This window comes from Euprymna scolopes, chromosome 36 (assembly GCF_053919585.1).
Source record: "Euprymna scolopes isolate OS-2025 chromosome 36, ASM5391958v1, whole genome shotgun sequence".
In the NCBI taxonomy this organism is placed as follows: Eukaryota; Metazoa; Mollusca; class Cephalopoda; order Sepiida; family Sepiolidae; genus Euprymna; species Euprymna scolopes.
The window spans coordinates 32,530,863-32,543,293 of NC_136517.1; the positions used below are offsets into that span (position 1 = coordinate 32,530,863).

The 12,431-nt window shown below is 36.0% G+C and overlaps 1 protein-coding gene across 1 annotated transcript in view; it reads left to right on the forward strand.

The window, feature by feature from the left end:
• The first annotated feature begins 746 nt into the window (after positions 1-746).
• LOC145260218 (uncharacterized) overlaps positions 747-12,431 on the forward strand; it is a 53,788-nt gene continuing 42,103 nt past the window's right edge. Inside the window, exons 1-2 of the mRNA XM_080118044.1 lie at positions 747-998; positions 8,745-8,892. Of these exons, the coding sequence (XP_079974170.1) occupies positions 849-998; positions 8,745-8,892 (298 nt within the window). The 5' untranslated portion in view covers positions 747-848. The remainder of the gene's footprint in view (positions 999-8,744; positions 8,893-12,431) is intronic.

Sequence of the window (12,431 nt, forward strand, 5' to 3'; positions counted from 1 at the left end):
ACTTTTGCATGCAAAATCCGATCCCACATTTTGCTTATTCCTACCCTCTGATAAGAAGTATTTCTTCGAAACTCTGCGGATTAAAGACTATCCACTTATCTAGTGTTTCCTTTTCAGATTAAATATGTTTTTAACTCATTTCAAAGTGTTTTTTTAACATATTTTATTAACTGTTTGCTCGTATTATAAGCTCTATCTCCTATTTGCTTTTATCGAGCTTTTACATCTGGCTGGGATAAGTTTATAAATATCAATTCTTTAATATTTATAATATACTTTAATTTTGCCATCTTGGATCATTTTGGTAAATTTAATTGTAATTTTTATCTTATATATATATATATATATATATATATATATATATATATATATATATATATATATATATATATATATATATATATATTCGGCTTAAGAAAGCAATGAATGAAAAATAGAAAGAAAGACCGAAAAAAGATAGAAAGGTAAATAAAAAAAGAAAGGATGAAAAGGAAAAAGTGAGCAAATCAGAAATAAAGAATGAGGACGAGACAGTAAGAATGGGGTAAAGAAAGAAAGAAAGAAGGGGGAAAAAATGAAAGAAAGGAAATAATTAACAAAATCGCAAAGCAATGATTAAATAAGCAACACCCTACACCTCCCTATTTTGTGTAATTCAAAAAAAAAAAAAAAGAAAAAAAAGAGGAGGAGGAAGAAGAAGCAGAAGAGAAAAAAGATAATAAGTTTTTGTATAAAACTGTGCGAGTACACAAGTTAACTTCCGGCCTGAATTTAATGAGTGGAGACCCTAACCCTACATTTATTGGCCTCGACATATAAAAAGGGAGAAAGAAAAAACGGTAATAATAATGGGTAGCCTTTTCAGTCGACGTCGTTCGCCCCGCTTACCTAGGAAAACGAAAGTGACAGAATTTCTTGGCGATTACGAATTTGATTTCGACTGCCTTGTCTTCGAAGATGGCGGAGCGAAAGCGTTCGCTTACATCGGTGCCCTCAAGGTAAATATGCAATACTCTTATTCATACACTTTCTTCAAGTCCTGTCCAGCAGTGACTTTGTTGCTGTCTGGCTGAGGTCTTATCTTGCTTAGTTCTAAGAGATTCTTTCAGTTTAATTTTGTAAAATTTTGTCACTACTCGTAAGATAAGTACCGTAATATAAATTTGATAATTTCTATTAGAGGCCGGTTTTTAAAGAACCTGTTCACGTTGGCCTTTAAAACCACCATGCCATAGTCAATCGAAGCAGTTCCGTGGTATTGTTCCACAGACGAGGAACTCTGAAAAGAACTCCGCTCATGGAATTTACGCTTGGATTTGAAAAGTTAAATTGCGTAGAAAACGTTGGTTATTCGTATGAGGCTCCCACAGCGGGGAGTGCCGACTAGTCTGTTCAGCTATTTTATACACCATAATACACTTTTCCTAGTTCGTTGCTTTTTCAAAACTTTACCTGTATTCCTGCGTAGTGGATCTGAGGACACTTCTGCAGAATAAACCCCCGAAGAATTCAGTTACGGAGATTCCCGAGACTTAGTGAATGTATCTACTCCTATGCTTGACAAACCCAACTTTTTGTTAGGGGTACGGAATATATAAAGTGTAAAACCGAGGCCAAGAAGTATCTTAATTCCCATTATTACAGTGATCGTTACGGGCCTTGGTGATAGGGTTAGTGTTCTATTTTCTTGGTACTCATGCAGAGAGTGATCCGTGCTGAAATAACGTTATTTAAAAAGCCATTCTTAACATAAGGATGTTTTGTACCTATTCTGTACTTTAACCTTACAATTGGATAAAAAACAAAACTTTAATTAAACTTGAATACGATTAAAAAAAAAATAGCGCGGATCACTCTCTGCATTAGCACCATTTTCTTTTTAGGGGGAGCGAGACTAAGTACGGGCAGAAATAGCGAAAAATAAAGTAGGGGGACAGTTTTGAAAGCCTGTTAATCATGATTTTATTGTTTTCGACTTTTTTTTTGTATTTGAATGATTAAAGCCAAAAAGTAACTTCCAAATTGAAAAATAATTATACACGTAGATAAAAACAAGGGGTAATTTCACTTTTGTCACCATTCTAAAATGACGTTTTGATAGCCATTCTTAACATGGGGAGTAGTTTTGTAACTGTCTTGTGCTTTCACCTAACAATTTAATAAGATATCAGGAAACTTGAATTTAACTTGAAAAACTTAAAAAAAAAAAAAAAAATAGTGCAAAGGCACAAACACCAAAAGTTTTGAAAAATATTTTCACAGCAAACTAACAACTTCTAAATTTTGAAATTAAATTGATTGTAAAAAAATCCTTTGAAAAAATTAGTTCTCTGGTTCTATTTCAAAGATAATTAGTAAAGTCCTCAGATATTGAATTAAAATAAAAAAAACACACCTCGTTTTTGCACAACATAGCTTAGTTAGTCCTCAAAACTACAATATGCACCTTTGCAAAACTTCAGAAGGCAAATAAGTCTGAAGCGACGTTATTAAAATTGAATGGGAGTGTTCCTTATTCGAAAACTCGTACAAATGAAACCTGAGAACTCTCAAATGAGTTTAATTTTTCAAATTATTTCCACATATGTCGAAACCTGAGAATCTTCGTAAGTTTATGTATATTCTGTACAAGCACCTGTTTTATGGTATAAATAAACTTAAAAGTTTTTCCGTATTTTCTTGGTACGTTGGCTAGGATGAGTGGCGAATCCAATCACTGTAGGCGATTAAATTTTATTGAACTTGTAGAAATTTTAGTCAACGCCGCCCTGCCTCTTTTATTCTGAAAAACTTCTAATAAGTCCAGAATAGTTAAGTGGCATTTAACAAAAATAAAAGCCAAATTCATTGCGAACTCTAAACTAACCGATCCGTAAAGCTGGAAATTTGAATTATTTCAGAATTCGATGTTAACATTTTTTTTTATTTATTTATAGCAACACACGAAGGAAAATGGAGTTAATTTCAGTTAACTTCATGTTAAAGATCTTAAATGTGCAAACTAGAAGAACCCTCGTCTTGGTCCACAAGCAAACTGTCCGACCAGATTCAGATCCTAACATTAAACTTCAATCGTAATATCACATCAGGCAAGAGTTTCAAATTTAAGAATGACTTGGTGTAATGTAAGTGGCTTTCACTTACATTACACCAATAGGGGTGACTGTGCACTTATTGTACCGCGTTAATTTTTCATAGTATTTTTAAGTTAAATTTAAGTTTTACGATAGTTTTTTTTATTTTAAATTGTCAAAGTACAGAATAGGTGCAAAACACCCTCCCTCCCCATGTTAAGAATGGGTCCCTAAATGTTATTTCAACACGGTAAAATAAGTACATAACCCGATTGGTTTCTCAATACTAAGGTGCTTGCATTTTTTTTTTACTCTTTTATCTTGGCTTATTTGTTTTAACTATAGCTGCTTTAACTATAGCTGTTAGGAAAGGATTATAACATTTTAGATGTTTTTTCGGCTATTAAATTCTGAAATAACCAGCTATTTGTCCCCGAAATTTAAAAAAAAAATACTCGTGTTTTTATTTGATTTTACACTACTGTTATCTTAAGTGTAATTTCCAAACATTTAAGATGTAACCTCCGACCTTCATTTGTATCTTGTAAAACACTGAAATTTGGATAGGAATTTCAAACGGAACCCTTTTACTTCACGGGGTTAGCATGCTCTCTAGCCATCAGCCATAACTGGATAGAAGTTCTAAGTAATTCGCAATTGTATTCAGTCGCCCACACTGAGGAGTGAACCTTCAACCTTCAGGAGAATATCAAGTTTACAATTGATTTTTCCAAGTACTCTAACCACTGCGCCACAGGCTGAAGGTCGGAGATTACATCGACCGAAACGTGAAAATGATTCTCAAGATAAGAATTCAAATACGAATAACTAAACCTCCTCTCCAAAACCCAGAGGCGTAAAAAACACTTGTTAAGAGTAACAATAACGGATTTCATCAATCTACATAATATGGACCGAACTTTTTAACCTTTTATTTTTAAACCTTCACTTTAAGGTGTAGTTTTCAAAGTTGGTTTAGTTTATTTTGTAGACCAGCCATTTTCAACCTTTCGATCGTTGACCCCCTTTCCCCCTCGGCTGTATTTTTATCTCCTACTCCTATAACAAAAAATTCATAACCATCATAAAGTGACAGAAAAACAAGATCAGAGCCTTTTTATTGTTTAGGACTTAAGGTTTTATTTTATTTTTTTTTTTTTACATGGAAGAATCATCATTTATCAAGGCCCGGAGGCCACTCAGGGATAAGGGTTATTGCGTGTACAGTAACCAATGGGACAATATCGTAGTAATCGTTAATGGGGATATGATAGTGTCTTAGGGGGCGGTTTATCAGGAACTTGTTTATGTTGGACTTGAAGACATCCAAATTGTAGTCAGGTGGGGAAACAGGCAGACGAAAGAGTTCCACTGGCGTGCAATTCTAAGAAGCTTTGTTCATGGAATTTACGTTTTGATTTAGGCACAGATAAAGTGGGGAAAATTACGTACAGTGGTTTCAGCTAGACGGGTCTATTTCCTGACAGATTGGCGAGGGGGGAACCAGAGGTTGGAGCTCAGACGAGCACTTGTCATGGAAATAATAAAACGACAGGCCCGCAACATCCCGTCTGTGGAAGAGGTTGCAGGGAAGAAAAAAGGGCATCCCCTACTAGGCTACGAAGTCTATTTTGTACTGTCAAGACAGGATAGGCTGTTTTTAGCAGCACCTGCCCAGATATGGCAGCAGTACTCCATCCTTGGCCGTACTTGGCTTTTATATAGAATTGCATCAAGTGAGATATCTACTAGAGCAGTAGAAGGATCTCACCATTTATCCAGCGACCTTGGCAAGATTTGATGTACGTGTTCCTTTTCAGATTAGGAGTAAAGGTCAATCCCAGAAGCTTGTCAAAACATGGAGCCTCCCCAAGACGAGAGCCATCCATTTCAATTGATGCCAGATGGGGATCAGAACGTTGATGTATAGATAGAAGCTTGGTTTTAGATGCATTAAAAGTGACCAACCACCTCTCCCCCCCCCCTCGATTGTACTACGTGCTCAAGATCAGGAGAGAGAATCGGAGAGAATTGTCAGTCTGGAATGCAGAGGTAGATCAGATATAAATGATACGGAAGCTATCCCGGTCAGCCATAGAGTATCGATAGTATAAAAAATAGTATGATATATACGTATCACAAAAATAAAGACAATGAAACCTTTTCCAAATATAAAATTATGAAGTTAATTCGTATTTCAAAAAATAATGAACAGAAATCCCAGAAGCATTATCAGTGGGGAAAGCTGATTCCTTGAGCCATTGTGAGGAGCTGTTTCTGACAATGCAAATCTCATATCATTGGCTTTCAATCGGTTTCTGGCTTTCGTCTTTATTGCTACAAAACTAGAGAACCCAGATTAACATAAGTGCGTAGTGACAAACTTGGGAGGCACGCTGAGCATGAGTGGTAATAAATTTGAGTTTTATTCCAAAGTCAACACCTTTTCAAATTCTAAGAGTAGCAGAAGATTGAAAACAAATCCGTTCATCTTTTACTGGGCTGTCATCTTATTTTAGAGTTCAGTGACAAAAGGTCTTATCTGTTGAAATCATGTCTTTTGAAAAAAGCCAATTTAAGTGATTCCACAACATATTCAAATGGTCTGAGATGTCTTCATTTATCCCAGATAGCACCCCAGGACTTTTACTAATGACCTCATCCAAATTGACTCCCATTTATATCTAGGTTCTGGATGTCCTTAAACTATATCCGATGGTGAGGCCCCAACTTGCGGGTTTTAGGGGGTGTGGAGCCACCCTTTAATTGCCATTGCTCCCAGGTCCACTCTGACCCGGAATGGTAGTAGCTGTTAGGGTCCCAACTATGGGTTAAATAGAAACCGACTTGAAAAAAATATATTTTAATTTTTGTTTCCGAATCACTGGATTCGGCATTAACCTGAAAAGGGTTGATATGCCGTAAAACAAAAACGACCAACAAACCCATGCATATGTTTTACCCCAATGTTAAAATTTACTCCTGGTTGAGAACCACTGGTGTAAAAGCATAAGAACTTTATTCGGCTTTCTCTGGAAAGTTGTCCCTGCTTACATCGCGACTACAAATTTATAGCCACCTATTCCTATAAAGACAAAAAAAATTAACTCGCATGTCTTCAACACCTAGTAGGTGATGCCATTTTTTCATCCCTGCAACTTCTTTCCCACAGACGTCGCGAGCCTGTCTCTGCTCTATCGCACGTTTCATGGGAAGTGATCATCTGAACTCCAATGGTCCTCTCTTGCCTAACTTTAACAAGAAAACACTCTATTAGCTAAAACCACTATTTGATTTTCCCACACTGTGCCTAAATGTAAATGCAGATTCCATGAACAAGGCTTCTTTCCCAGATCTGTCCGCTTTTGGGACCCTGTTCTGCTAGCATGCTTCCCGGCTAAATACAACATGGTATCCTTCAAATCTAATGTAAACAAGTTCCTGTTAAGTTGTCCTCATAAATCAAATTCCACACAATTTACATCAAGGATTACTTCACTTCCACCTTGCGTTCATTAACCCTTATCCTCGAGTGGCCTTTGGGCCTTTATAATTAGTGACCCGAGTAAAAAAAAAAAAAATGGCCAGAAAATATACTGAAATAGTTAAATGTCTCCATATTTTCGTTATGTGCCCGAAAGCTGGTGGTCATTTTACGTTATATTTATATAAGAAAAGTAAACTATACACTAAAAGCTAAAATACTTTAAAATTCTGGGTTTGCGGATTTTTTCTGTATAAACTTCATTTTTCGGTTTAATCCGTTTTATTAAACGTTGCGTGCCATTTCTTTTTCTCTGCCTTAGATTCGATAACATTGTCGGTAATTTCCGGCTTTCTACGTACTTCTAATTCGGAAAAGTTTTTGTTTTATTAGAATTCTATCCTAGAAGCAAAAACATTAAAAAGAATTCTGAAACTGATCAGGAATGCAACGACCAGTCGCGGACACGTCATTGACAATCAGTTCGACTTGAGTTAGCGATCTTGCTTCTGTCGGACTGTTTTGTGACGTTTTCGAAGATCAACCCAGCCAAGCTTTACATTCTCTTCGAGAAAAAGGTTAGTTTTATGTCTCTCCTGCCGGCTATCCAACCTCTATCTTCACACCTCGCCTTATTCTCCACATTTAAATGTGGAGCTACCCATTCTACCCATATAGGTAGCACTACGGATAGTCTTCGCCTCGGCATTTTCGAACTGCTTAAAAAATCCGCTGAAAGATATCGACGTAAAATTGTATGAAATAGGGTCGTAAATTAAGTTCAAATATTCTATCAAGCTAAAAGGATGGAATAAATTCATGCCATTTAGTCGATGTTCATAGAAGTATAAATTTCTTTCGTTTCTGCATCCACATAATTTTCTGCTGTTCCCCGGTGTTTCATATTAGCATCTTGCACAGCCTAACCCTAACACGACGTATTTCTAAAACCTAAGCTAAGGAAGCTCACTTCGCATAATCTGTTTTTCCCCACTAGTGACTGCTCTGGAAAAGATCGGCCTAATCGGTTTTACAGATTATGAATCATCGTTGGTTCATTTTATGCTGACACTTTTTTTTTCCTAACCAGAAATTTGCAGTCGTGACATAGGCTGTTCACACCGAAGACATTTGAATCTAGTTCCGAGGCCAGTATATAATACGGAACAAACAAAAAATTGACTTTGCAAACTAAAACTTGAACTGGGGTTAACTTGCAGTTGAAGTAAATTTTGTTCGTATTGTTTAAAGATCGTTAACGTTCGCCATTCTAAAGTGTTCAGAGAAATCTGGAGTAAGTGACGTACTTGCTGAACTTTTCTTGAATAAGTTTCTGTATTTGATTTTTAGTAGCTTTTTTTTTGTGCAACAATTATACACTCGTGAGCCAAAAAAAAAATGGGCCAAACAAATTTGATAAATTTTATTGCACTAAAAGCTATAGTGAACAACTGAACAAGGAACCTTGAATGAGATTAACACAGAACAAGACACATACCTTAAATGCTTAGAATGGAATCGCATTCCTTTTTTTTCTCTTTAAAAGATCAATCCAAGATGCGGTCTTACCATTTTTAGGATTAATCTTTCAACTTATTATATACTATAATAATAATGATCCGCAAAACAAATTTTCAGTTAGAATTAACAAATTCATAGAAAATATTGAAAAATCGATTTCTTCATTTCACGCTTGACCTATTTTTTTTATGGGTGTACATGCAGGCTTAAGTTTTTCATTGGAAAAATAAAACACTACAGCAGATGGAGTAAAAACCATTAAGTTTTTATGAACTTGTTTTAACAAGTCTGAGATGTGGAAGAATGGTCATTTATAACCGTTACATAACCTTCGTGTTTTTTTTGTTTTTTTTTTTAATGGTAAAACAAATTTACTTAACATACATTTTAGTTCTCTCGGCAAAGTTCGTTAACGTTCGCCGGTCCGGAGAAGATTTGGATGAAACACTCCGTTAATGAAGTACTAAATATTTAGATACAACCTTTAGTATTCGCTTATTTTAATTTTTTGCTACTTCTGTTATATACAGCAGCCTTTCAAAATGATATCCTTCATGATATAGCAGACTTCGGTGATATTGACTGTAACACTTATGATTGCCTTGCATTATTCAATTAGATGTTTTATGTAGCCTTGTTTGATTACGAAATAAAACTATTTTCAGGTGTTGGACGAAGTGTCTATTTTGCCAAAAATCAAACGAGTAGCCGGCGTTGGGACTTCTTCGTTACTGGCCACATTTGTGGCCGTTGGCTGCAATTCGTTGACCATCCAAGAGCACATGAATTTCCACCTGAAGGAAAAATTTTATAGTAAGTATATTTTGCTTAAAAACTGCACACATAGAAACTATTTTTTCACAGTAAAAAAAAAAAAAAAAATTCACAACTTCAGATAGGTATAAGTGCACGGTATGAACCGGATGGCAGTATTGTTACATATTTGGGACCGGATTTCTCAAATGTCCGCTACAGCTGGACCAAGAATGACTGGTACCTGTGCATCTGTTACAGTACTGAAATAATTTTATTTAGAAAGCTATTAACAGGGGAGCTTTTTGTTTTTGCTGTGTTTTGCTGTCTGTTTACTTAAAAACACTAAGTCAATGTGCTCTGGTTATCAAACTTGCAAAGGGTTTTTATTCCGAAAGCCGTTAACATGGTAGGCTGAAAATAAGAATTCCTTTTGGAATAAACACCTCCTAACGTTAAGAACGGCTTCCGGAATAAACACCCTTTGTAGGTTGGACAACCAGTGCACATTGACCAAATATTTAAAAAAGCTACACGGGTTTCCGAGCATTTTTAACGGCGCTCGACATTTCGGCGGTGACGTCAGGTGCCGGTCGAGCCCTGGCGGACAATTAGAGATCCAGTTCGTAATATGCAGAATTACGACTCCTGGTACGTACAATGCATTAACACGTTCAAATTTATAGTTTTGTTTCCAAGAACTTTTGACAAAATCCTTTTCACGGCAAAATTTTCTCATCGCATTGTTTAAAGAATTGTTTTGACAGATGTTTATGGAAGCCAGAAATTACCTTGTCAAGATGTTAAATATCCCATTATAAACTCTCATATGTATTCTGAAATGAAAATCTTAAAATAATTCTCGGTCCTATGGGATTTCGTAGGTTGAATAATAAACATGGCCGACCAACGCTGACGTCACGTGGAAATTTACAATTGCGGATATAGGAACGAAATGCATGTTACTAGTTTGACACAAATAAGCAAACCGATTTTTTTTTTCATCTTTTTCATAAAATTTTTTTAAATTCTTATTTGTAAATATAGTTATTTTGATATAATTACTTCAGTTTTGTATTTTTTCTCTGGAGTTAAAGGAAGTTGCAACCACAAATATTTTTAGAAAAAAAATTAAAATTTCTCAAATTAAAAAAAAAAAAATCACGTGATACTCATTTAAAAACATGTCAAAACTTTTCGTTTTTTATTCAAATTCTTAATTGCAAAAGATTTTGGTAAAATAATTTTCGGAAAAATAGACGCACAAGTCTTTTCGTACAAAATTTAAAACGCCTTTTGTTCCTATATCCCATTTCGCAATTCTCTATAGTTAACATTACGACCGGATATTTCTTTTAGGGTAAAGATTTGATTGCTGAATAATCAACAGGTAATGACGACGCTGTGTTTGTATAAAAATGCCTGAAACATTTTTCAGATTGCGGACGCACGCATACAAATACATGCAAAATGTCACTGAGAGACGTGGATAACGTCACAACTGTAACGAGAAGTTACGTCTGGCAGTAGATTGAGGGAATGGATGTCGTTGCTGCAACAGGAAAAGCGAGTCGAGATTCTTTCCTAGATTTTGTCTACTTTGAGACTGAATTTACGTGTTGGATAACGTTACAGCGCTTAGACTTAGTCGTTACCGTTTCAGCTATCGTTATATAACTAATATTAAAAATAGACTTTGCTGTATAAATGCGTATTTTCGCATGCGTAGAAAAGCACTTTTTTCTTTACGCATGCCAAGTTCCCATTCGTTTTAAATTTTTACTCAAATCAAATTTGTTCCAAATGTCCAAATCTATTGAGTTTCAAAAATAGACAGCAGTTTAGTAGACCGTTCCTCAGACAAACAAGATCACACACACACACACACACACACACACACACACACACACATATATAAAAATTGGTAGTATGCAGGCTCGAACCCGTACCGCGAAAGCGGAATAGAACGTGGAAAAGTGACGTCTTTTCCATTGCGTCCATATCAAAACCGGAAGTGAAGTTTTAAATTAAGGATAGTGAATCGAAAAGAGGGGATAACTTTAAAAAATATCGACAAAAAAAGCGATTCCTCCTTGTAGAAAAGTGCCCTGTTGAGGGTGAAGGAATTAATTTTTTAGCCAATTTTTTGATATTTGTCGTCCTAAAGGTCGAGCTTCAAAACTATATCGATCTCGTGAGAATCCGTTGCTTCTGTCGAAAGTTTTAGGCTGACATATAAACATACATACATTTAAACAGACAGGTGAGATTTATATCATAGACTAGCAAGGGGTACCCGGCGTTGTCCGGGTGTTTGGAGGTGTGTGGGGAAACTCCGGGGGTGGGGGGGGAGTTAAAAATATTTTGGTAGGTAAGTATGAGGATCGAACCCGAACCGTTGAGGCAAAGTTGTAAATTAAAGTGAAAAAAAAAAAAAAAAACGCGCGACGTTATCGATTGCCCCACCGCGAGATGCTAACGGAAACACGTTTGATTTATTTAATTACTTGGATTTGACAGGTACACGTTTTAATGAGTTAATTAGGTCAAGTTTGACTGCGGGATAGTATTCATTTACTGCGGAACGTTTTTTTTATTTTATTTTCCCAAGATGTTATAGGAAAAAGACTAACCCACATGCGGCGAACGACAAATGTTGAATATTTATCTTCCCGAAATCGAGCAAATTAAATAGACAGGCGAGCTTCGTTGTTAACTGAGATATTACGATTTGTATGATATAAAGTTTTAAAAAGTTGTGAACCGACCGCTTCTCTGAAAGAAGCCTTTTGTAGACGCACAGAAAAAGCGAACATACATACATACATTTTCGCTTTTATATTTATAGATATAGATGTACAGATAAGTTAAAGGGTCTTTCCGCTGCTAGCATTACAAGGATTTACTGCTAATATCTGGTCGAATTGTTCTACACGTTAGTGGTCTGACGTGTACAACGTGTGGTCGATCAATGATTGCTGGGAAGACTTAACGAAAGTTGTCTTAAAGGAAATGTAATCCTTTGTTCTGAAAAGGACAGATTAAATGTAAATAAAAATACAAAATTGTATTTCGTATTTTGATTCATCAGCCTACTGTTCTCGTCTTGAGAAATTTCTTTTTTACAATGTTTGGGTCGATATAACCTCCGACCTTCAGGTGTATCTTGTCGTACTCGGAAATTTGCACGGAATTTCGAGCGAAACTCTTTTAGTTCACGAGAGTAGTGTAACCCCGACGTGCGCCCCCTCGACAGATCACTGACTCCCAACGTTGTTTACCGTGGATTTTTCGTTCGACTATTCCTCTTATGGCCGGATCGTCATTTTCTCGCTGGCGACTGTCGGTGGGAACACACTCGTGGTTTCACACAAGTAGAATATAATAATTCGTGAAACAAAAAGGAAAAACACAAATGCCAATGTTTACATATAAATTGACTGTTGGACTTGTGTACGTGTTCTGATGTTACATTCGTCTATCTGTTTCAGTCAACTCTAAAATTGTCCACGTCTCTATTTCACAGTCGACTCTATAACTGTTCAACTGCAGTCGTTATCGACTCCCATCTGCCTAAAAGGGTATCTAGTTGTCAACTC